Raw genomic sequence first — 26,358 nt, 5'->3', positions numbered from 1 at the left:
CCTGGACACCCAGTCCTGAACACGCAGCTCAGGACACCAAGTCCTCACCGTATTCTCCTTGAGATAAGGTCACATAGTCCTCGCCCAATCACTCTGGTAAGTCTTCAAGGTAGACTCCCAAACCTTCACAGACTTCGTTCACTGGCAATCCACAATGTCTCTTGGATGCTCTGAACGCGATGCCTAACCGTTTGGAGGATGCACAGTCCTCAAGTGAAATAAGTCTTCAGATCACTCAGACAAGAAGACTTAAGTGATGCCCAATTTACTCTGGCTCTGGGTGGTTAGGGCTTTATCCTCGCAAGGAATTCTCTCTCTCAAAGGCTTCGAGGTGGGTTGCTCTCAAACGACAAAAGCCGTGCACTGAAATCTGAGCAGCCAACCGTTTATGGTTGTAGGGGGTGGGCTATATATAGCCACTTGGCAACCCGACCTAATTTGTCGGAAATGACCCTGGGTCACTAAGGAACTGACACGTGTCTCAACGGTCAGATTTCAAACTCTCATGGCAACTTTACTTGGGCTACAAGCAAAGCTGACTTGTCTGGCTCTGGACAAGATTCGCTCTCATTGTCTTCAATCGAAGACATAGGTTTTTGGTTTAGGCATCACTTCAGTCATTCTAACTGGTTCTCCTGGACCCCACTTAACAGTACGGTGGTTCCTATGACTCAACACAAAAGAAAAAGAACTACGAAAGATCTAAGTCTTCGAGCTCCATAGGCTTCATAACGTGTCTTCTTTTGTCATAGTCTTCAATGTGAATATCTTCATATACCACCTTTGACTTCAATGTCTTCATACATTTTTAGGGGTCATCTCTGGTAGTAAAACCGAATCAATGAGGGACTTCTACCTGTGTTATCCTGCAATTCTCACAAACACATTAGTCCCTCAACTAGGTTTGTCGTCAATACTCCAAAACCAACTAGGGGTGGCACTAGATGCACTTACAATCTCCCCCTTTTTGGTGATTGATGACAAACTAGTTGAAGTTTTCAACGGGGAATATAGTCTGTGAAATTGTAAAGGATAAGGAATTGTCTTCATAAGTTGGAAGGGCTCCCCCTGAAGATGTGCATACAAGTTAATTTGCTTTTGGAATGCAAATGCACATGGCAGGTTGTACTTGTGGAGATCCACTTCAGCTTATGATGACAATCCACTATGCATGTGAAGATATATGAAGATAATGACATGCATAATGGAAAATGGACGTCTGCAGAATGAGATAAGTGCAGAATTTATCGTCGCACATGCGGAATTTATCTTCACAAAACAGGGTGGCAAACAAGTAGCAGACGACCATCTGGTTTAAGTGCTACAACTCATAAGAACCAAATGTAAAGCAAGAGTTGTAAGCACGAAGCAAAATATAACAAAACATAAAGCACCCGCCCATATGGACCCGCTTGAAGACTATCAACCCATATGCTTCTCCCCCTTTTGTCAGCAAGGAACAAAAAGGTTTGAAGTCATAGAGTGTCTACTCGTTCCCAGGAGCAGCAGGGTCGTTGGAGGTGTTTGGCGGTGCAGAAGAGCTTGGAGGTGCTAAAGCAGGTGGCGGTGAGGTAGCATCGTCTTCTTCATCAATGATTCTGGCAGTGACTGTGGCAGCAGATGAAGAAAACTCAGAGTCTTCAAGTGATGGTGTGCTTCACATCACAGCCCTTCTAGGAGGTGTGGTGTCAAACTTGAATCGCTCAGTGAAGCCATCCTCTTCAAGTTCAGCTTCAGTACATATCATTGATAGCCCTTTCCATGTGCGGCGACAGGTTTCATGGGCAACGAAAGCGTTCTTGGTGGCAAGATTTCGGATGCGATTGACATCCACCAAGAGGCTCTTCATCTGTCTCTTCAACCAGTCATGATGCCTATCCTGCTTTTGATGAAGGGCCACAAGAAGCTCTCGGTCATTGAGAACACGAGCGCGCTTCTTGGGTCTTGAAGCAGTTGCACTGTCAGTGGCTTCAGTTGAAGCAGGGTGTGGCGCACATGTAGTGCCAGCCAAAGGATACACCCTGGAGATGGCTTCAACACCTTCATCGTTCTGAGTGAAGCTCTGGTGTTCTGCATTCTGAAGACTCAAAGGTTGCTTGGCAGGCTCAAGATATATAGCTTCAGCAGAGGTATCCACATCTGGCAAGAAGATCCGATGGTTGCGGGCTGAGGGCTGATATGAGATCGCAGAGTGAAGCTTGATCAGTCTCATTACCCAAGGAGCATAGAACTTCAAACCAAGTAAATCTGAGCCTGATGCAGCTAGTTGGCGTATGAAGAAGTCCTGTGCATTGAAGCATTTGCCATGAAGGATACAAAACAGCAGAGTCTTCATTGCACCCTCGATCTTGGCATTTGGAGAGTGCCCTTTGATAGGCCAGAGAGTCCGCCGAATAATGTGATAGATGGTTCTGGGCAGGTACTCAAAGTCTTCAACGAAGAACTCTGTTGGATAAGGAGCATCGTGGGGCAATGGCTTCATCATTGAGAGCATCTGACTCATATTCGGTTCAGGCCTCTGGAATATGCTCTCAAGAGCTTCAGTGTGTAGTGGACAGCCTTCCTTGAAGAATTCGCCAGGAGTGGGCAGGCCGGTGAGCTCAATGATATCAAATGCATTGGCTTCGTGATGGACATTGCCGATCATCCACTCCAGGGCCCAAGTCTTCGGATCTCTGTTGTATCCTTTGATGTGGAGGGTGGCATAGAATTGCAGCAGAAGCTCTTCATTCCAGTGCTCTTCATCAGTTACAAACTGTAGCAGACCCACTTGCTTGAAGCAATCCAACGCTTCCTCTAAACAGGGCAGACCAGCAATGGCTTCAACATCAAGGCGCTTGTGCGGGAAGATGCGACCTTGGTTGTATAGGATGCATGAATAGTAGCTGCGCTGAGGATAGCTCCAGAACCTATCTGATGAAATCCTTTCCCTTGAATAGGGGTTCTTGGAGCTGTTGAAGAACGTATTATCTGCCTTGAAGCTATTGATGTTAAAGGATCCAGGTGCTGATGCAGGACCTGGGAACCTCGGCAGCCGTGGGACTGGCTTCTAGACATGAGGCCTGTGCTCAACATGGTAATCAAATTGAGGACCTGCAGCAGACTCAGGAACAGAAGTGTCTGGATCAGTAGCTTCGCTGTCTTCTGAAGCTTTTGGTGGGGAGGGCTCCACATTGGCTTCAGTGTTGGTTGTGGCAGCCTCAATATTTTCAGCCTCTGCTTGACTGGCTGGAGGGTCGGTCACAAGCACGTTCTCCTGGAGAACTGCTTCTTGATGGAGCATAGGAGTGGGCTCTTGTGGTGCTTCTTCTGCGGCTGATGTAGCCGGAATGTCTTCAGCATAGACTTGAGGCCTTGGACCTTTGCGAAGCCTGCGGAACGCAGACGATGCCTGTGGGGTTGGAGTGGGCTGGGCCTCAAAGTCTTCTTCCTCTTGAGGGCGATCCGCCCATGACGCATCTTGTGCAATTAGCGTCGGAGGACGACCAATGCTGATGAGTTCGCTTTGTTCATACTGAGGAAGGGCTGCATCATCTTGTACATTGTCCTGATGACCAATGTCTTCAGCAGCGATGGGGTCGGCTGCTGGTATGTCTTCAGCTTCAGGAGCCTCTGTGGAAGCAGGCTCATGAACTGTCAGTTGTCGTTCTGCGTTAGGATGGACGACAGAAAGGGGTTCAACCATCAAGGGCTCTGTGGGAGCAGCCCGAGCTTTCTTGATCTTTCGCTTCTTCTGAGTGGGGGCAGAAGGAGAGGCTTCAGTATGTTTCCGCTTCTAGCTTCAGCCTCTGCAGTTCGCGTCTTCTTGAGCTCTGAAGCGGTTGACCGGCTCTTTGGCTTCGAGCCAGTCGTTGCAGTTGGGAAGACAATTGGAACTGCTTCTTGCCTTGGTGCCTCTGGTTCATCCATAGCAGGCTTCTTCTTCTTCTTCGCGGCCATCCTGGGGTCGATGCCGGGACGCCCAAGTGCCTTGCGCTTCTCGGCCTCATTGTAGGCCTACACACATCTGTCTGCCAGAGACTTCATTCGCTCCCGCGAACCTTGAGCTTCTGCACGCTTCTTCAGAAAGTTTTCCTTTAGTTCATGCATCATGACCTTGAAGCTCTTCACTTCTTGCACGCTGAGCTTGGCCATATGCTTCTTGAACTGAGCCTTTTCATGATCGATTTCCTGCTTCAGTTCAACAATGCGCTGGGCAATTGCAAGTTCTGAAGCAATAGCGCCTTGGAAGGCGACGCTGAGGCCAACGGGCAGCTGCAGATCTTCGAAGCTGATGTTTGGTGTGGCAAACCATTCGTCGATGAAATTGTGGATGATGGAGACATCAAAGAGAGGCAAATTGTTGAAGATTTCAGCTTCTTCTTTGCTCTTGATGAGCTGCTCGAGAGCGTCATCTCCAAGATCTTCATCACTTGACAGATCAATGGCTTCGCTGCGCAGAATGTCAGCAGCTGTGAGCTCTTTGCCGGTGTGTGGCTGAGGCATCTTGGCCTTCTGGGGCTTGGAGACGCGGGATACGTCTTCAGACTGCACACTGTCTTTAGGAGGTGCAGTTGCCAATGGCTTCGCCCTTGAGATTTTTGGTGAAGGGGCCAGCTTTGAAGCTTTTGGCTTCTTCGACTTCTTTGGCTTCGGTACATCAGGAGCTTCATCAGACTCAGAGTCAGTTGGAGGGTCATTCACGGCAGTCCCTTGGACTAAGATGCGGGTGATGAGGTCCTCAAGGTTGGCATACGGACCGATAATATTGGGTTCTGCGTCGCGTGTGCCATCTGCCCTTGGTGCGGAGGGTCCAGGGTTGAAGTCTAACCCCAACTTCTTCTTTTTCTGCTTCGCTGATTATTGGGCAAACTGAAAGTTGCGCTTGAACAGATTGTCGTCACGACACCAGAGTAGTGATGACGGATGTGCATCATCAGGCTGTGGCCCATGAACCATGCATGGATAGAAGCTTTGGGCAATAGCTTCATCTCTGGACCTGGGTACAAGGTTCTTGTATAAGATGTCTCCCCACGGTCTTTTGATGGCACTTTTCTCAGCATACTCTTGGGTTGTGAAGCGGTATTTGAACCATTGTTCTGCCCAGTAGCGTCGAATCCATTGGATTCGGGTCTTGCGCTGCCCATAATTCTCTTCAGGATCTATTTTATACATTTCTGCCAGGTCTTCAGGCAGATCTTTGGAAGTTCCTCCACGTCGCTGTCTGCCCCCCTTCCTTGCTGCTGCTTCTGAAGCCATAAACTTTAACTTGAAAGGCTTCAAAACTTTCAAAGGCTTCAAAGGCTTTCTTTGCTGGACCAATAGGAACTGGCTTCAGGAGAATTTATGTGATGCTGTAGGAATTCTGCAAATGAATGCAGACTATGAGAACCGAAGGATTCTCCCACGGACATGTACCTGTGACAGCATTAAGGTGCGAGGGAAGGGGAAGAGGTCATATGCATTCTCAGAAGGTTTTGAAGATTAATCAGTTTAGAAGACATTGACCTCATCATGCGAAGACATTCACTCATAGGTAAGAAGTTGGTTCCAGATTTGTACGAACCCACAGATCAGTACAAGTGAGGAATCTAACTACTTCATGAAGCACAAGTGAATATACTAGGCATGTTATGAGATGCAGATTGAGAGATCTAACTTGTGTGAAGAGAAACTTCTTATGGTAGAAAGTGACAGAACCATGAGATCAAAAGGGGCTGTAGAAAGAAGTTTTATTTACCACACTTGGAACTGCTAGACGGAGTGGGAGATGATGCCGAGCAGTTCAATCCTCCGTGCCCTAACTTGGCGACGGAAGACACCTATGGCGACGGCGGAGAGGACGATGTCCGCGATCGGTGTGAAGACGGTGTCGGAGAAGTTGTGGCAGCGAAGCGCTTCGTCGCCGGCGTCGTCGAGAGCTAGCGGTGGCGCTAGGGTTCGTGCGAGGGTGGAAGAAGGAGATAATGACCGCGGTAAGTGTGAATTTATAGGCGCAGGGGCGGCACTGCGCTATTACTAGGTGCCCCTAGCGATTCGCATCTGAGGAACGTGGCCATCATGCGGTATTTTGGGGGCAGTTCCACGTCCCACGCACGCCTGGATTGTCGGGTGGTCGTTCCTACTTCTCCGGATTTCATGTGGATAAATGAGCATTGAAAACGGACTTAAATGTTGTCTCTGTGTCTTCTGCTGACAAGGACACAGAGAAGACATTCGACAGTTTCAATAGAATGCATATGACTTGCAGAGATAGAATTTGAGATAGAAAGCATAGAGAGATTAGGGTCCGATCACATTCACTTAGTTCAAAAGATTCAACCAAGAAGACATAGCTATAAGTGAATGCTGTAGAGGACAGAACACTAGTATATATATCTATATAATCAACATAGTGAAGATAATCATGAAGACATGTTAAGATTGAAGCCAAACCAAATATGAAGACATTGCAAGGTAACGCCAAGAGTGAAACACTTCAAAATAGAACGTTTGGTGGTGGCGTTACCCACCGTATAGGAAGTATTAGACCCAGACACGGCGCACAATTATCGTGGCGCTCCGAAGTCAAATTCCACATTAATGTATTCACACTTAGAATGTATGTCTTCATTGATTGAAGATATACTTTACTTCGTGTGTTGCACATCTAAGTCATCCATATGCATAAGGGTTAGGATGTGTGCCTGATCACAGGACATTTGAGGATTCCAGGATATTTAGCTCACACCATAACTTGCAAAACCTCTTCTCATCCAAGGGCTTGGTGAAGATATCTGCCAATTGCTCTTCAGTGTTGACGTGTATGATATCAATGTCTTCCTTCACAACATGATCTCTGAGAAAGTGATGATGAATTTCAATGTGCTTTGTCTTTGAGTGCTGAACTGGGTTGTTGGCAATCTTGATGGCGCTTTCGTTGTCGCAGTATAGTGGCACTTGCTTCAGATGAATGCCATAGTCCTTGAGTGTTTGCTTCATCCACAGAAGCTGAGTGCAGCAAGATCCAGCAGCAATGTATTCAGATTCAGCAGTGGAGAGAGATACACAGTTCTGCTTCTTTGAAGACCAACATACAAGTGATCGTCCCAGAAAGTGACATGTGCCTGATGTAGACTTGCGATCAACTTTGTCACCAGCATAATCAACATCCGAGAATCCAACCAAATCAAACTCTGAGCCCTTTGGATACCATAATCCTAGAGTTGGGGTGTGAGCCAAATATCGAAGAATTCGCTTCACAGCTAAGTGATGCGACTCCTTTGGTGCCGCTTGAAATCGAGCACACATGCAAACACTAAGCATAATATCTGGCCTAGATGCACATAGATAAAGTAAAGAACCAATCATGGAGCGGTATACCTTTTGATCGAACTCTTTACCATTGTCGTCAAGACCCAGATGATGTTTGGCTGGCATTGGTGTTGTGAAGCCCTTGCAGTCTTGCATACCGAACTTCTTCAGGCAATCTTTGAGATACTTCTCTTGAGATATGAAAATGCCATTGCATTGTTGTCGTATTTGAAGACCAAGGAAGTACTTCAGCTCCCCCATCATGGACATCTGATATTGCTCTTGCATCATATATCCAAACTCTTCACTGTACTTCTGATTTGTGCAGCCGAAGATAATGTCATCCACATATATTTGGCACACAAACAGTTCACCATCATATGTCTTCGTGAAAATAGTGGGATCTAGGGAACCAGGTATGAAGCCTTTGCTCTTCAGGAAGTATTTGAGTGTGTCATACCAGGCCCTAGGGGCTTGTTTGAGGCCATACAGCGCCTTGTTGAGCTTGTATACCATGTCAGGATGTTTTGGATTTTCAAAGCCAGGTGGTTGTGCAACATACACTTCTTCTTCAATCTTGCCATTGAGAAAGGCACTCTTCACATCCATTTGATATAGAAGTATGTTATGATGATTTGCATAGGCCAGCAGTATGCGTATGGCTTCAAGCCTAGCCACAGGAGCAAACGTTTCATCGAAGTCAATGCCTTCCACTTGAGTATATCCTTGAGCAACGAGACGAGCTTTGTTTCTGACAACTTGACCATGCTCATCTTGCTTGTTGCGGTATATCCATTTGGTGCCTATTGTGTTGTGCTTCCGTGGATCAGGACGCTTAACCAGTTCCCATACATTATTCAGCTCAAACTGTTGAAGCTCTTCTTGCATAGCTTGAATCCATTCAGGTTCCATGAAGGCTTCTTCAACTTTCTTGGGTTCTGATATTGAGACGAATGCGAAGTGCCCACAGAAATTTGCTAGCTGAGTTGCCCTTGAACGAGTGAGTGGACCAGGTGCATTGATGCTGTCAATTATTCTGTCAATCTGCACTTCATTGGCAACACAAGGATGTACAGGGCGAAGACTTTGCTCTTGCTGATCTGTGTTGTTGTTGGGAGGAATGTCTTCAGGCTGAGCATTGTCTTCATGTTGATCAGGTGCTGAGATGATAAGTTCTTCTTCAGGATGGGCTTCAGAAGGTATAATCTCTCCAGTTCCCATTAGCTTGATTGATTCACTAGCTGGAATCTCATCTAGCACATTTGGCAGTTGCTCTCTTTGTGAACCATTTGTCTCATCGAACCGCACATCCACTGTTTCAACCACTTTGTAATGAAAGAGATTGAAGACTCTGTAGGAGTGTGAATCCTTTCCATATCCAAGCATAAAACCCTCATGTGCTTTTGGTGCAAATTTTGAGGTGTGATGTGGGTCCTTGATCCAGCACCTTGCGCCAAATACTCTGAAGTAACTGACATTAGGCTTTTTGCCAGTAAGGAGCTCATAAGATGTCTTGTTCAGAAGCTTGTGAAGATAAACACGATTGATTGTATGGCATGCAGTGTCAATGGCTTCAGTCCAGAATTTTCTTGGAGTCTTGTATTCATCTAGCATCGTTCTGGCCATCTCAATGAGTGTTCTGTTCTTGCGTTCGACGACGCCATTCTGCTGTGGTGTGTACGGAGCTGAGAATTCATGTGTGATGCCCAAGGTATCAAGATATGTATCAAGGCCAGTGTTCTTGAATTCAGTCCCATTGTCACTTCTGATGTGCTTTATCTTGGCGCCAAAATTGTTCATAGCACGATTGGCGAAGCGTCTGAAGACATCCTGCACTTCAGTCTTGTAAAGGATTATGTGCACCCAAGTATATCTAGAGTAATCATCAACAATGACGAAGCCATAGAGGCAAGCAGTAGTAGTAAAAGTTGAGTAGTGAGTGGGACCAAAAAGATCCATGTGAAGCAGTTCGAAGGGTCGAGTAGTGGTCATGATTGTCTTCGAGGGATGTTTTGCCCTCGTCATCTTCCCTGCTTCACAGGCACCGCATAAGTGATCTTTTTTGAACTTGACGCCCTCGATGCCTATGACATGCTTCTTCTTCGCAAGGGTGTGGAGGTTCCTCATGCCAGCATGCCCAAGCCTTCGATGCCAAAGCCAGCATTCTGAAGCTTTTGCAAGAAGACATACTGCAAGTTGTGGCCCTGCTGAGAAATCTACCACATATAGATCATCTTTTCGATACCCTTCCAACACTAGAGACTTGTCAGATTCCATTAGTACAAGACAATGATATTTTCCAAACATTACGATCATGTTCAAATCGCAGAGCATTGAGACAGACATTAAGTTGAAGCCAAGGGATTCAACAAGCATGACTTTATTCATGTGTTGATCCTTTGAGGTTGCAACTCTACCTAGACCCAATACCGTACTTTTACCAGTGTCAGCAAATGTGATGTGGCTCTTGTCGGATGGACGTAAGGTTGAGTCCATAAGAAGGCTTCTTTTGCCAGTCATGTGATTTGTACATCCACTGTCAATAATCCATTCTGAAGACTTTGAAGACGCTGGTGTCGTACCCTACAGTGCAGTTAGGGGGATAGGCTTCACGAAGAGAATTGTGAAGCAAAAACATTTGACGAACCAGTGGGTTATGAAAGCTTAGATCCAGATTAGGACTAATAGGGAGAGTAGCATGCGATTCAGGAACGAAGTACATAATGATGCCATTCGGGCATTTTATCTTGCGCCCTACAAGATTTTTAAGGTCCCCAGCAATAGCGTCAGAAGATTTTGGTTTTCTGCTGGAGACCTTTCCCTGCAAAAGAGAGTTAAGCCTTCTTAACCACCCACATCTTCAAGGGTGGCTTAGAAGCAATAAGTCTAAGTGCAGCATCTGAGAATTTTGGCTTTGAAGCCTTAGCAAACAGTCTTGCAGGTGGACAATAGTACTCATAAGAATAAGCAGAATAATTTTTGGTCATATGAACATGACGGTTTGATGAACCGCTCTCATATTCATATGCCTGAGTATGGTTTCCCTGCAAAACATTTGCGTTAGTGTGACTCAGGTGAGTCCTCTGTTTGTATGAAGCCTTTGGACCGTATGAAGCCTTTGGTCTGAGGTTTGTCTTCTTCAAGTGAGGTGTCATGAAGACATTCACAGGAAGATTTTCCAGACACCTTTCATACACGGTCCATTCCTGCAGTTAGTACCAATGTACCTGGCAAACACTTCACCATTCTGATTCTTAAACAGTATATAGTTTGCATTAAAGGATTCATCAATGATAATCGGGTTAGCACAAGTGAAGCCAGATAAATTGGATGGATCTGCTAAAGGTTCCTTTGCAGCAACCCACTTGGTTTTGGGGTACTGCTCAGGTTTCCAGTAAGATCCATCTGCATTTATTTTCCTTACGAACCCAACACCCTCTTTCCTAGGGTTTCGGTTCAGAATCTGCTTCTTGAGGACATCACATAATGTCTGATGTCCTTTAAGACTTTTGTACATCCCTGTTTCAAGCAATGTCTTCAACCTAGCATTCTCATCAGCAATAGCAATGGTATCCGCAGCAGAGGGGTTAGTTATCACATCAACAGTTGAAGATATTGCAACAGCAGTAGCAGTGGAACATTCAGCAACAGAAGTAGCATTATCACGCTCAATGCATTTAAGACATGGTGGTTCAAATCCTTCTTGAGCGGAACTGATCTGTTCGGCGTGAAGTGACTCGTTTTCCTTTTGAAGATCTTCATGAGCCGCTCTCAATTTCTCAAGTTCTTGCTTCCTTTGAAGATAATCATAGGAAAGCTTTTCATGAGTTGTTGAGAGAGTATCAAGACGATCTTCAAGTTCCTGATACTTAACCTGAAGATTTTTTATGTCTTCAATTAAGGATTCAGATCGAGTCATTTCAGCACCCAACAGATCATCGCTTCTATCTAATAGTTTTTGAATATGTTCCATGGCCTTTTGTTGTTCAGTTGCAATTTTAGCAAGTGTTTTGTAACTGGGTTTTGAATCACAATCAGAGTCATCGTCACTAGATGTTTGATAGCGAGTAGTGCGTGTGTTTACCTTGGCACCGCGTGCCATGAAGCAGTAGGTAGGAGTGGAGTCGTCCTTGTCATTTGCATCGGTGTCGGTGATGAAGTTATTGTCTTCAGTGTTGAAGATGGACTTGGCGACGTATGCTGTAGCCAGACTTGCAATGCCAGAATCAGACTCCTCCTCAGACTCCACCTCTGCCTCCTCAGAAGCGGATTCCTCCTCAGAATCCATTTCCTTGCCAACAAACGCACGTGCCTTGCCAGATGAGCTCTTCTTGTGTGATGAAGACTTTGAGGAAGACTTGGAAGAAGACTTTGAGTATTTCTTCTTCTTCTTGTCATCAGAGTCATATTCCTTGCTCTTCTTCTTCCTTCTATTCTCATTGTCCCACTGTGGACACTCAGAGATGAAGTGTCCAGTTTTCTTGCACTTGTGGCATGTTTTCTTCTTGTAGTCATGAGCAGAAGCTTCATCATTCCTTGAGCTTGATCGTGAAGACTTTCTGAAGCCTTTCTTCTTGGTGAACTTTTGGAACTTCTTCACAAGCATTGCAAGTTCCCTTCCAATGTCTTCAGGATCATCAGAATTGCTGTCAGATTCTTCTTCAGATGAGGAAATAGCTTTTGCCTTCAAGGCACGAGTTCGCCCATAGTTTGGACCGTAGATATCTCTTTTCTCAGAAAGCTGAAACTCATGTGTGTTGAGCCTCTCAAGTATGTCAGATGGATCGAGTGTCTTGAAATCAGGACGTTCTTGAATCATCAGTGCTAGAATGTCAAACGAACTATCAAGTGATCTCAGCAGCGTTTTGACGACTTCGTGTTTGGTAATCTCAGTGGCGCCGAGGGCTTGAAGCTCATTTGTGATGTCAGTGAGTCTGTCAAATGTGTGCTGGACATTCTCATTGTCATTTCGCTTGAAGCAGTTGAAGAGATTGCGAAGGACACTGATTCTTTGATCTCTCTGGGTTGAGATGCCTTCATTGACCTTGGAGAGCCAGTCCCAGACCAGCTTGGATGTCTTCAAAGCACTCACACGGCCATACTGTCCTTTGGTCAGATGACCACAGATGATGTTCTTGGCAGTAGAATCCAGTTGAATGAACTTCTTGACATCAGCAGCAGTGACACCTTCTCCAGCCTTGGGAACGCCGTTCTCGATGACATACCATAGGTCGACGTCAATGGCTTCAAGATGCATACGCATCTTATTCTTCCAATAGGGATATTCAGTTCCATCAAAGACGGGGCACGCAGCGGAGACTTTGATTATCCCTGCAGTCGACATAGCTAAAACTCCAGGTGGTTAAACCGAATCACACAGAACAAGGGAGCACCTTGCTCTGATACCAATTGAAAGTGCGTTATATCGACTAGAGGGGGGTGAATAGGCGATTTTTATGAAAATCTTCAAAACGTGGAAATTATGAAGACAAACAGTAGAGATAAGCCTATCACTATGCAGCGGAAGTTAGATTACACTAGGCAAGCCATGGTCAAGTATTCAATAGAGTGAAAGCACAATGACAAGTAGCTGCAGTGTAATAAGGATCAGGTAGGAAGAAGTTATGAAGCCAAACAAATCATACAGTTACGTTGTGAAGACAAAAGGTATAGCAAGCATGCAATGGCTTCACAATGAGTAACAGTAAGTAAAAGGAAGTGAAGATGAAACCAGTGACTCGTTGAAGACAATGATGTGTTGGACCAGTTCCAGTTGCTGTGACAACTGTACGTCTGGTTGGAGCAGCTAGGTATTTAAACCTTAGGACACACAGTCCTGGGCACCCAGTCCTGAACACGCAGCTCAGGACACCAAGTCCTCACCGTATTCTCCTTGAGCTAAGGTCACATAGTCCTCGCCCAATCACTCTGGTAAGTCTTCAAGGTAGACTCCCAAACCTTCACAGACTTTGTTCACTGGCAATCCACAATGTCTCTTGGATGCTCTGAACGCGACGCCTAACCGTCTGGAGGATGCACAGTCCTCAAGTGAAATAAGTCTTCAGATCACTCAGACAAGAAGACTTAAGTGATGCCCAATTTACTCTGGCTCTGGGTGGTTAGGGCTTTATCCTCGCAAGGAATTCTCTCTCTCAAAGGCTTCGAGGTGGGTTGCTCTCAAACGACAAAAGCCGTGCACTGAAATCTGAGCAGCCAACCGTTTATGGTTGTAGGGGGTGGGTTATATATAGCCACTTGGCAACCTGACCTAATTTGTTCGAAATGACCCTGGGTCACTAAGGAACTGACACGTGTCTCAACGGTCAGATTTCAAACTCTCATGGCAACTTTACTTGGGCTACAAGCAAAGCTGACTTGTCTGGCTCTGGACAAGATTCGCTCTCATTGTCTTCAATTAAAGACATAGGTTTTTGGTTTAGGCATCACTTCAGTCATTCTAACTGGTTCTCCTGGACCCCACTTAACAGTATGGTGGTTCCTATGACTCAACACAAAAGAAAAAGAACTACGAAAGATCTAAGTCTTCGAGCTCCATAGGCTTCATAACGTGTCTTCTTTTGTCATAGTCTTCAATGTGAATATCTTCATATACCACCTTTGACTTCAATGTCTTCATACATTTTTAGGGGTCATCTCTGGTAGTAAAACCGAATCAATGAGGGACTTATACCTGTGTTATCCTGCAATTCTCACAAACACATTAGTCCCTCAACTAGGTTTGTCGTCAATACTCCAAAACCAACTAGGGGTGGCACTAGATGCACTTACAGTTGTCATCAATCACCAAAACACCTTAGGGATAAATATGCCCTTACACCTTGGGTTTTCGCGAGCTCGAGGGTCATCTTTATTTTAACCCCCCCCCCCCCGGACCAGTGCTCCTCTGAGTGTTGGTCCGAACCAGGCAACCTGCGGGGCCACCTCGGGGAAACTTGAGGACCGGTTTTACTCGTAGCTTGACCTATCCGGTGTGCCCTAAGAACGAGATATGTGCAGCTCCTATCGGGATTTGTCGGCACAGTCGAGCGGCTTTGCTGGTCTTGTTTTACCATTGTCAAAATGTCTTGTAACCGGGATTCCGAGACTGATCGGGTCTTTTCGGGAGAAGGAATATCCTTCATTGACCGTGAGAGCTTGTGATGGGCTAAGTTGGGACACCCCTGCAGGGTATAAACTTTCGAGAGCCGTGCCCGCGGTTACATGGCAGATGGGAATTTGTTAATATCCGGTTGTAGAGAACCTGACACTTGACTTAATTAAAATGCATCAACCGCATGTGTAGCCATGATGGTCTCTTTTCGGCGGAGTCCGGGAAGTGAACACGGTCTTGGGTTATGTTTGGACGTAAGTAGTTTCAGGATCACTTCTAGCTTCACAACTGTTGCGTAGCTTCTCATCTTACCCTTATTTGCGTATGTTAGCCACCATATTTGCTTAGCGCTTGCTGTAGCTCCACCTCATTACATTATCCTACGCATAAGCTTAAATAGTCTTGATCTCGCGGGTGTGAGATTGCTGAGTCCTCGTGACTCACGGATACTTCCAAATAGTTGCAGGTGCCGATGATACCAGTGCTGGTGATGCTACCGAACTCAAGTGGGAGTTCGACGAGGACCTTGGTCGTTACTATGTTTCGTTTCCTGATGATTAGTAGTGGAGCCCAGTTGGGACGATCGGGGATCTAGCATTTGGGGTTTATCTTCCTTTTATTCGGATTTGACCGTAGTCGGTCTATGAGTGTATTTGGATGATGTGTGAATTATTTATGTATTGTGTGACATGGCGATTGTAAGCCAACTCTCTTTATCCCTTTCTTATTCAGTACATGGGATTGTGTGAAGATTACCCCTCTTGCGACAAAACCAACATGCGGTTATGCCTCTAAGTCATGCCTCGACACGTGGGAGATATAGCCGCATCGTGGGCGTTACATTCTTATAAGAATCAATGTTCCCTTCTACATACATTTGACCCAAAGTTGTACTTGGTTCGCTTGTATTCACACTGTTTCCACCCAATGGCCTTACTGTTGTTTTCCGCCTTTAGTTCTGCATTTGTGGATGGTCCTTTGGGTCTATATACCTTTATTTGCTTCCTTTTTTGCCCAACAACATGACTATTTGTAGCCCCTAAATAAAAAAGTTGCTTACTCACCATGCCTTGATCCACCTTATTTTTTTAATTTCTGATTTTGAACCTTCAGATTCATGGGAGAGGTGACTACATATTCCTCTTGCAATTTATCAGTGTTTGGTTCGACAATCTTCGCTTTAGCACGGAGATGGGATTCCCTCTTTTGTCATCGTAGTGTGAACATTTGCCACTTGATTGTGAACTTTGCACTGATTTGGAACCTGGAAAACTTCTCTTCTTATCATCCTTGACACACAGCCTATCGGCATTCCAAGGTAGCTTACCCTCTGCATCCCTCTCACCTCGTCTGGGGCATTCCATGGAAGAGTGTCCCAACAAGCCACATTAGAAGCAGTAATGTGGGAGCCTCTCATACACTACCTCACAAGTGTCATACTCTTGGTGATTCTTCGAATAAGTTGTAACCCACCTTAACAGAGGTTTGGAGATATCCACGATTACTCTAACTCATAGACAGCCCCTCCCCCCCCCCAAGCTCTACCCTTCTATCCACATCATCAGTCTCCATTGTTCCTAGCTTTGCTCCAAGTTTTTCTCCCCAAATTTTGTTCATCAGTTCAAATCTTGGGTTTTTAATGCGACCCCAAACAGTTAATTTGTCAAAGCGAACATCTGATGGTCTCTGTCTAGCATCAAAAATGTTAATGAGCACTGCATGCTTGCCAACAGTCCATGGAGATCCCGCTTCAACTCGAACTTTATTCATCTTAGTTGCAAACTCAACAATAAACATATTGTCTCCAATAGCTCTAGGATTCATGCCTTTAGGGTTTACCCAAGCTGGCCTTAGTGCCGCCATAATCGTCTGCATATTAAGAGTGGTTGTGGATAGTACCCTTCCTATGAATGACCACTCCAAGGACACCAAATCTTCCTGTTTTTCGTCCTGCAAAATGACTGTTGTAGCTTCTCCAGATGTGAGATTGAGCTTCTCCATTAATATGGCAATCTTCTCTTTTGCTTCAGATGGGACACTGTCAGCCCCACTAGCCATATTGCTCTCCTGGTCCGCCGCACCCATTGCCAGGAATGGAGTGGACATGACCTCCATGGCAGAACCTACACCACCGCCAACGCCCCCAACTCACCTCGTTACCCGTGACCAGGAGTGGGCAGTGAACCGTGATTTGCCCCGATGTCCTCCTGAACCACTGTTGAAGGAAGAGGATTGGGAGTACTTGAGAGAGTTGGGATTGGTGGAATCGAATCTAGATTCGGTGGAAACTGTGGACGACGCGGGGTCGAAATCTCGCTCACCAGATCGTAGCCTCACCCTAGAATGCCCGTCGCCACTAGAGGGAATGAGAAGGTTCTAAGGAGTGTCGCTGCAGGCTAGGACGTTGTTCATTATCTCTCTGTAGCGTCCGAGTGCGTTGGGTTGCAATCTTGATTCTGCCTCTTGGTGGTTTATACCACATGACTGTGCAAGATCAGATCAGTACCCTCGGTAGGGTTGCCAACATGGCCGGAAGTCTTAGATCGGAGGTCACACAAGGGTTTACCTAGGTTCGGGCCTCGCCTTTGAGGAGTAATACCCTATGTCCTACTTGTTGATATTCATGATGGGCATACCTCTTGCGAGAGATTACAGTGAAGAGTATGAGAAGCTACCGAGAGTTTGTTTCTACGGGAGTGGATGGGAATGGGAACCCCGCAACCCTCACCTGATATGCTCGATGTGGGCTAGGGTTTTACAATGTAGAGATCTGATCTAGCCCGCCGCCAAGATGGCTTGTGGAGGAAAAGATGATTTGTTGAGGTGTATCCAATGATCTGGGCTCCCAGTTGCCACCCATGGTAGAGTAGGCCCTTCAGCATGCCTGTTGTCGAGCTCCCTATGGACCACCCCCGATGTATTACACCATTAGCGGGGCAGAGGTCGAGCTCCGAGATCTCAAGCGGGCTCCCTGCCTTTTGCCCACCTTGGGGAGCTCAGCCCCTTGAAGATTTTGTTCCGGCTTTGTTCCGGCTTACTTCTTGCAAGGAGCTCACAGAGAACAGAGCCCTGCAAGTCAGATCTTATCATCAGGCCTATCCTATCGTGAGCCAAAGCGCAGTCTTGTCAATATGGTCATGATGAGGGCGCCATAACCCCACACCCACGTCTCGTGAAACGACAACTTTATACTAAGGTGGTTATAAAAGAGAGGAAAGGGTAATTTCTTCTCCCGCTTCCTTCATCTTCTTCCTCGCACCCCTTGCCGAATTTGAGAGAATTCTTTTAGTTTGAGAGAATTATTTACATCACATGACCAATAAATATACCTCACGATGGAAGCACATTTCATAACCAAATTTGAGAAAGGTCTATACATCATATGAGCAAATATATATATCTGTGGATTATATACTAAAAAGGCCCATGTACAATCTGTGCAAATTAAACTCACAAAATTTATTTTAACTAAAAGTTGTGGTGTTAAAAAAAATGTTAACAAGATCCATGCAATATCAACGCGGAGCATGTTGTTTGGGGAGGAAAGTACATCACTTAGGAAAAACAATATGCACATGATTTACAGTTCACTGTTTCTAGCAAAGCCCGCGACAAACAAGTTTAAATCAACATTTTTACAGTTCACTGTCGCTAGCAAAGCCCGCTACAAACAAATTATCGCTTTATCTCATGACGACATATTTTCAGGTGAATCAGCTTGCACATTATCCAGAAATCTCAGACAGCAAAACTGTCAGGGACTATTCATTGTTACCACATTACAGGAAAAAGAAAACAAGTTGTACTCATCTTGATACTACATCACTTTACCAAATTTAGATAGATACAACCATAACCCTAAGAGGTAAAAGAAATACTACCTCCATCCCAAAATAAGTGTCTCAACTTTGTATTAACTTTACTGCAAAGTTGTACTAAGGTACTAAGGTTGAGACAGTTATTTTGGGACGGAGGGAGTAATACATCAGCAGGCACTCTTGCAACACCTTAGGGTTTTTTCAGTCTGATAGAACACAAATGGTCAGAAGCCAGAGAGACCAAAGAAGCTTCTTTGCCTCCGCAATGCTAATTCAAGTTCCATCGTTGCTGTACACAGGGTTAGGAAGGGCATATACATAAAATAAACTGGAGAGTACAAGCTAGTGCTACCGCTGCAACTAAACACAAGACGTTTTTGCAGTTCAAATTGAACTAAACAAAGTCTCATATTTAGTTACCTAGGTGATTTTATCCTTCATATGCAGACATTAGTGTATGATGGGTTAGGACAGGCTAATCCAGTTGGAGACAAGCTGGCACAGGTGGTGCAACCAAAAATACAATACAAGCTAGTAATAAAAGAGCACTTCTCCACCTTACTACTCATATATTAACACTACTAAGATCATATGTTAACACTACTAACAAACCATAATCCACACAGAATAATGATTAATACACTTTAATTCCCAAACGTGAACCTGCAAAACATGCAATAAAAATTGCATCGGGGGCAGGCTCAGGTGATATCTTGAATTATTGAGTAGGAATCAAGATATTTACTGTCAAAATCAAATGCACATACATCATGAATGGAGGCAGTTCTCGATAGTCCAAGATCAAATACTGGACCTGACCTTAGCGATGCTTTAAAAGGCTTCCAAGCCAAACTTTGATCAAAACCTTTAAACACTTCATTTAAGAACTCTGGCTACAGCACAATTGATCCTTGACCTAACGACAACAAAAATAAATAAATGCCTATTGAAGCTGGATAGCATTTCTATTCAAAATGTTCGCGTGAAAGGAGGCAGTTTCGATAGTACATAGTTAAGTGTCTAGCTGAGCAGAAGGTTATCAAATACTGGACCAGACCTTGCCATGCTTTACAAGGTTTCCAAGCCAAACTTATTTGATCGAAATTTCAGCACTTTCATTCAAAAACTCAGGCTATAGCAGAATTGACCCTTGACTTGACTTACAAACGACAGCAAAAGAGAGAAATGGTTAACGATGTTAGATAGCATTTATATTCAAAACGTATGTACTAATTTGTTTTGAAAAGGTACAATAAGGTTCATCGTCGAATGCTCTGCTGCAGGCATTTCGTCTGCAACAGCTGACCAAGAGGATGCGCTGGAAACCGGCATGCCTTTGAGAATGATCTTGCATTCACGGAATACAGACATGTCTTCTATCCAAACTAACACAATACAATCAACTTATACAAATACTCTGTTTCAAAATAACTGACATGGTTCAAATTTGAACTAAATCCATGACACTTATTTTGGAACAGAGGGAGTAGAAAACAAGGATAGAAAATAATAGATTGGTACATGATTTTTTGTAGGAATTCATGAAGGATACGCAAGTCAGAACCCATAAACAGTTCGGTCCAGCACTCACTTCTGTCTCTGATGCAAACACAAGCATCGCATCAACATCTCACTTGCCTGAATCTCACTCATTCCCTTTTCCCTTGTCAGTACCTGCACAAGTCAGCAGGCCGCCCAAGTCGCTGGCAGCAAAGACAGAAATAGCTAACGAGTAGCACCCAATGAGGCGCAGCAGTGGCAAGAACCACACCATCTTTGTAGAAATTTCGACAGATCTGAACTCTATAAATACCCCTCGATGACAGAACAAAATAAATGGATCTGTGTTCTGATTTTGCTTAATACTGATAAGCATTTCATTCAGAAGTGGGGCAAGGAATTTCAATGAAAAAGGGTCATATCTATAAAAACAGGGCTCTCTTCTCCACCAGTGGTACCATTTACTTGAGAGAGAGCTGTCTCGATGCAAACATAAACATCATATCAACATCCCACTTGGCCGAATCTCACTCCTATTCCTTTCTCCGTCTGTACCGGCACAAGCCAGCATGCTGCCCAAGTCGCAAGCAGCAAAGACAGAAATAGCTAACAAGCAGTCCGATTAGGCGCAACTGTGGCACGAGCCAGCACTTCATTTGCACTTAAAACTTGTTTCACTCCGCCCTTATCTAGGTTAGTTCTGACCACTACATAAGTTACAGATTTGTAGCAATTTGAAGAGATGTATAAACTGTAAAAATAATCCAAATACCACAACAGAATACCCCTCGCCAAAAGAACAAAATGTATGGGTCTGTGTTCTGGCTTTTTTAGTGCTGATAAGCATTGCATTCAGAAGTGGGGCAAGGAATTCAATACAAAAGGGCCATATCTATTAAAAAAACAGGGCTCTCTTCTCCACCGGTGGTACTATCTACTTGAGAGAGAGCAATTAATAGGTCACTGCAAATAACTAACTACTGGAATTATCCAACAAATGTTCAACCAAGAATCATCATGTCCACTGGTGGGTGGTGGCACATGGTTGACAGGGATAAGGGATTAAATAAAAATGAACTGATAACTACAAGGCATCCGTAGGTAAATTATCAGAACATTACGTAAACTAAACATGATTTATTTAAATGAAAACTAGTCTTGTTTTTACCAGCACCCGTGAGTTTTCCTGTAGTAAGCAAAGCATACGGAATCCACAATTTTTTATCAAATTATAAAGTGCAGCATTTCATGACAATGGCGTGCATCTTCGGAAATATAGAACCAGAAAACAGGCAACTCTTCAAGGGATCATGTAGCAATATTAAGGTAAATGATGAGATCGCCTGAACTCTGAACAGATTTAAAAATAATCTATTTGTCAACCAAGGAAATGGTAATCAGTTACCAAGGAAAACTACTAGCAAGAAAACATACCAAGATAGGATAGTATACTGACCAACTAAGATTCACAAGAGTAACAGAGCTTGGATACCTTCCACAAAGAAAGTCAATTAAGAAAGGTAAGCTGACAGCACTCGAGCTTCCTGTCTTGATAGCCACAGCTTAAGCTGCAGACGGGTCACAGAACACTTAAGTGAGTTCAATCAACTCTCCAAGCAGCTTACACAATACAAGTAATTCATAGTTCAAAGTTAAAATTGAGTAAGAGAACTGGATTAACTGATTTCACAGGAAGATATGCTATGTCCAAACAAACATTCAATCATGGACACCAATCAGACTAGCTTTTCTATCATCAGATGTCCTGCACATAGCAAATGACTTGAAACTGAAACAATGAAAACTGACTGCCTCACTAAACGGACGATACTTACGTGCATGCAAGTATATTATCATATAAGGAACTCCCGTATATGCTACTCTTAAAACCAATCCCTTGCATGTCATTGTTTTCAGCCTTATTGCTTGCATACCATCAAGGAATTTGTGAGGGATAACCCTTTTATATACAAGGGTAGTCCTAACAGATTGCTGGGTATACGGAGAGGGTTAGAAACTATGGCTTATAAATAATAATACTTAAAAGAATGGCATATGAGTAAGAGTGCATAAACTTTTCATGAAGGGCAAACCGGTACCTAAGAACCAAAAACATTTTACAACTTTCACTAACTAGTGCTCCATCCAGTTCACAAAAGGATAGCATTTTAGTCAAACTTCTAAAAAATTGGCCACTGATGTGTTTTCACAAATTTAGGTCGGTTGTTGAAAATCATTTACATTTTGTAGAACGTGTCGGTTCCCAAAACGTAATCAACACAAAATGAAAGCCTAGGTGAAAAACATAGTATCATTCAACAATGCAAGAAAGGCTTTTTATCCATCAGGCAAGATAGGCCAAACAAGAACAAAATCCTGAAAATAATAAAAGCAGAACAAAATAGCATCTAGATTTGGGATAACAAAGGTCATGGGAAGTTAATTTCCAAACTTTGCTCTCAAATTCCTGTTTTCAGGAAAGCAAACAATAACAGAAATGAAGGGTCTCCATTTCGCAATATAAAATTAGTTGTGTTTTTAAGACGACATTAGTTGTTCTCTTACGACGGAAGTTGCATTGACTGCACAAAAGAAGTTCATAAGTATTAATTTGTCCTTTTTGGTTTGCATTCATTATGTAAGTTAGAATTTCATATAGTACAATAACAGACAACATGAACATATCAAGCAGAATAAGCCATAAAATATGTATGTGTAATTTTAGATATTTCCAAACAACGCCAAAGCTCACCTGAGCTTACAAGACCATTCACACAGAACATCCACAAACACAGAGATAAAAAATGATAAATACGTCGAATTTATATAGCACGATAACACATCAGTGGGAAATTAATTCCTCAGCATATTACCTTACAATTTGCATTACTATGCATCAGTTTCCTCGCGAAAAAGCAAAAGGTACTCCCCTTCTTCGCTTCATTCATCTCTTGCAGAGAATATGCAAAGATCAAAATAAAATGTGCTTAACAAGGAAAAATGAAGTGAGAAGATCTCATTGATTGTTGTTTACAAGGAATACACTTTACAGTACTTTACATACAGAAGATCGGTATGTGAAACTGGTGTACCCAATAGCTGTGAATAGGCCAGACCATACGATGCAGCTGTATGAGATATTTGCACACCTTACAATGCACAGTGGATTAGATTGTGACCAAGTAAAGTAGAGTTCATTGTGACCAGAAGTTGGGGAAGAGCTAACCCTGTAAATGAAATAGTGCCTAGCACGGAATATAAGGAGAAATCGTATCCCCTTCTGATTATGCATCCATGCCTGCTAAAGAAGGCCACCAACTGTCGCCAGACACCAAGAAGACGGTGTACTTCATATATCCAGTGGACGTCTGACCTTGGAACACATGCACTTCCATTAGGTTCATGTTAATTGAAGATTGGCATCTGCAGCAAACCAAAAGATCAGGGCTCAGCCAAAAATTCCACGGTCGTGTATGCTCCCCAGTTCTTTCATTCGTTGCTCCTCCAGAGGATCAGGGCTCTTCATGCGTTTCATCATGCGCCTACATGTTTGAAGAATGAAACATTAATTAAACCATACTACAAGAAAAAAAATCATACTATGCTGATAGGTTAAAGCTTATACGAAAAAATGCCAGTACCTGTCTTGTTCATTAAGGGAATGAAATGTTGGCATAGAATCCCTTGACTGAGGCAATGGTACTTCACAGAACCATTCATGGTTCAACGCATCCTCTGCTGATATGCGCTGTAAGAAGAAGGCAAATATGTTCAGACAGGTAAAAGGTGAGGGGAGAATCAGCTAGTTCTCTATAGGGCATATATTACCGTTTCAGGGTCATACGTCAGCATTCTGTTTAGCAGGTCAAATCCAGCCTCTGACAGGGTCAGCCCACCAGTGAAAGATACAGCTGGAAACTTTTCCCGTAATCTATTGTACCTGAGGAGAGAATTGAAGGTTAGATTTTGATACAAACCTAGCATGCTCAAAACACAAAAGAAGCAGCTACAATAAGTGGTTAACCACTTACGGTTGTTTGGCAAATTTGGCCCTGGCGCCCGGTAATTTAGAATAACCAGGCCATAGGTCCTCGTTAGGTGTACCAAGCATTCTAAATATCTGCAGTCAAAGTTACTCACATGAGATTTTATTGATCTAGTTACAATGAACAAATAGAAATTATAGATCAAACCAGATACCTTACTAAGTTGGTCGATGTCACGTTTCCCATCAAACAGTGGCTTTTTTGAAAGGAGTTCTGCCATAATACAACCCAACGACCACATATCAATAGCAGTGGAATATTCCTTTGCGCCTAACAGTAGTTCTGGAGCCCTGCAACGATAAAGCATCAAACAGTGAGGCTGTGATTGGTAAGTGGTTAAATAATAATGTAACAGCACAACATTTGAAAACATTGATGCTGGCTAATGACTTACCTGTACCACAAAGTCACAACCAATTGAGTGTAAGGCTTTAGTGGACTGCCATATTGACGAGAGAGCCCAAAATCACATATTTTCAACTCACCGCGGTTATTCAAGAGAATATTAGACGTCTTGAGATCCCTATCAAACAAGACAGATCATTAGACAGAAAAATATAACCTATTAAGAAACATGCATAAAGGTTGAAGAAAAATCAATAGTTGGTCATTACCTGTGAATCACCCAATTGTCATGAAGATACTTCACACCTTCTAGCAGCTGAAGCATCAAACATTTGACCTCGCTTTGACTATATGGTTGTTTCATAGTCTCCATGACAGCCTTGAGATCGTGCTCCATGTACTCCATCACCATATAGGTGCTGTCACCACTCCCAACGACTATTTCCTTGACATCCACAATCGAAGGGTGATGGAACGATAGCAGGATATTTATTTCCCTGAGAGAAGTCAGTGGGAAACCTTCCCGTTCATTCTCCATCTTTACCTTCTTCAATGCAACAATCTCACCAGTTTTCTTATCCTTTGCCCTAGATACAATACCGTATGTACCCTCATTAATTGTGTTGAGCCTCTCAAACTCGTCAACACCCCTACAACCCTGAAGCATGTTAATGCACCTATGCGGTGACCCTGCGGGCTCTGGGGTTCTAGAGCTACACCGATGACTCCCAGAATCAGTGTGCATCCCACAAAGAGCAGAAGAATCATCCCCAGCATCCTTCTCGATATCCATGTAGTCACCCTTATCTACTTCAAGATCCCTGTTTGCACTAAACTGTACTACGCCAGAGTCAGACGACACTGAGGAGTTTGAGTCTTTATCCATCATCAACTTTCCAAGCTCTGGGCTTGTAAGCTTTTTCACGGACCCTTGTTCTGGTGACACGCTTTTCTTCTTCTTCGACACAATTTCTTCCTCGTCATCAGCATCTGCCCATCGTGAAGTCCTAATGTTTATCATTGTTGGATAAGCATCCTCCTCCTCATCCTCCTCCATAATAACCCTATCATTGCAGTGCTCCTGTAATCTTTCAACATTTTGTACATCAACCGATGCATCCAAATCAATGCTGCTCAGGTTGCCAACATCTGGGAGGTTGGCAACCACAGTGCCTACATCTTTCATGCTACTCGCAAAATCTTGGACACGAGGCTTTGAACCATTCCTGTCCAAAATAATAGGCGAGTATTTTCGCTTCTTAGTTGGGGATGGCACCCCGCCCTCCCTGCTGACCCCAGCAACACCATTCACACCAGGTTCCCTTGCCTTCAGCGGCCACCCACGAGACTCTTCCGAGCCACTTCCGCTTGAAACCTCGCCGGGTTCCCTCTCCTCCCTCCTCCCTGACGGCCGGCTCTTCAGTGGCAGATGTGGCGACCGGTGGCGGGTGTGCCCATTTGACGGCTCCCGGTCCCTGCTCCGGCCGCCATCACGACGACGATCTGAGTCGCGGTGTCGGCTAGGGTTGCGGTGATGGTAATCCTTGCCCCTTCTAGAAGCCTCCAGATCGAACTCCCGCTCCTTCGACACCTCGTAGCCACTGTACCCTCCGTGGCGCCCCGCGGCCATGATGCGCAGGCACAACAAATCCCAGCAATCGAAGGGAATCGGGGAAAATTGGCTCACCAAACCCTAGATCCACGGGCCAAAACCAAACCCTACAAAAAAAGGGTGCTCTGGATCGAACCGGGGATCGGACTTCCGAAATTGGGGATAATATGCTGGAGCTTTGCGCTAGCTCGTGCGAGCGCGGCGTCGAAGCTTATCGGAAGTCGGCGACCAAGGACGCGGAGAGGGATCGTGCGGGCTTGTGGTGCTGGGTGGCGGCGGCGGTGGGTGGGGTTGCAGGGCGACGCGAAGAAAAGAAGAGGAAACTGCGTCCGGCGTCGCCTATCGTGCTGTCCTGTTTGAGCGGTATCTTCAGAGTTCGCGTCGGACGTGGATGCGGCGCGTTTCAGCCGATGGCAGGTTGGGTCCGGATTGTCAGAGGAAGGTGAATCAGCGGTAGGACTGATGAACCGTATATCTATATCTCTACTACTTAAAAAACGTAAGGTTCCATTTCACCTTGCTTCTCATCATTCCTTCGTCCAACCTTCCATAAATATAATAATTAATTCCCCTTAATTACTTACCTTCTAACACAATTTCATTTTAATTAATCAAAATATAAGGTAATTCATGGTCAGAATTTGATGAACATTT

The 26,358-nt window shown here is 44.3% G+C and overlaps 1 protein-coding gene and 1 pseudogene across 2 annotated transcripts; both read right to left on the bottom strand.

Moving 5' to 3' along the window:
• Positions 1 to 15,513: 15,513 nt before the first annotated feature.
• On the bottom strand, positions 15,514 to 16,498 carry LOC147965335 (uncharacterized; annotated as a pseudogene).
• Positions 16,499 to 22,702: 6,204 nt separating this feature from the next.
• On the bottom strand, positions 22,703 to 26,062 carry LOC125513712 (cyclin-dependent kinase G-1). 2 transcript variants are annotated; one of them, XR_007286096.2, is made up of 8 exons: positions 24,362 to 26,062; positions 24,142 to 24,270; positions 23,902 to 24,037; positions 23,733 to 23,821; positions 23,530 to 23,641; positions 23,343 to 23,449; positions 22,928 to 23,243; positions 22,703 to 22,850 (listed from the first exon to the last, which is right to left on the bottom strand). XR_007286096.2 is itself a non-coding variant. In XM_048678877.2 (7 exons), exons 1-7 carry the CDS (start codon positions 25,720 to 25,722, stop codon positions 23,150 to 23,152), a joined length of 2,028 nt encoding a protein of 675 aa, XP_048534834.2. In that variant the 5' UTR covers positions 25,723 to 26,062; the 3' UTR covers positions 22,703 to 23,149. The 2 variants fall into 2 exon arrangements, 1 of the variants encoding a protein (XP_048534834.2); XM_048678877.2 differs by having other exon boundaries at positions 22,703 to 23,243.
• Positions 26,063 to 26,358: the final 296 nt, after the last annotated feature.

The sequence above is a fragment of the Triticum urartu genome, chromosome 6A (assembly GCF_056163025.1).
Source record: "Triticum urartu cultivar PI428250 chromosome 6A, HENAU_Tu73, whole genome shotgun sequence".
NCBI lineage: Eukaryota > Viridiplantae > Streptophyta > Magnoliopsida > Poales > Poaceae > Triticum > Triticum urartu.
The sequence above is the reverse complement of the archived record's forward strand: the minus strand, read 5'-3'. Positions and strand labels throughout refer to the sequence as shown.

Excerpts from the sequence above, each read along its gene's own strand:
- LOC125513712 (XM_048678877.2), bottom strand. The coding sequence starts at position 25,722 with ATGGCCGCGGGGCGCCACGGAGGGTACAGTGGCTACGAGGTGTCGAAG. Across the intron at positions 24,271-24,361 it reads GACAATTGGGTGATTCACAG|GGATCTCAAGACGTCTAATA; the intron begins GTAATGACCAAC and ends CTTGTTTGATAG. Across the intron at positions 23,450-23,529 it reads TGACGTATGACCCTGAAACG|CGCATATCAGCAGAGGATGC; the intron begins GTAATATATGCC and ends TTCTTCTTACAG.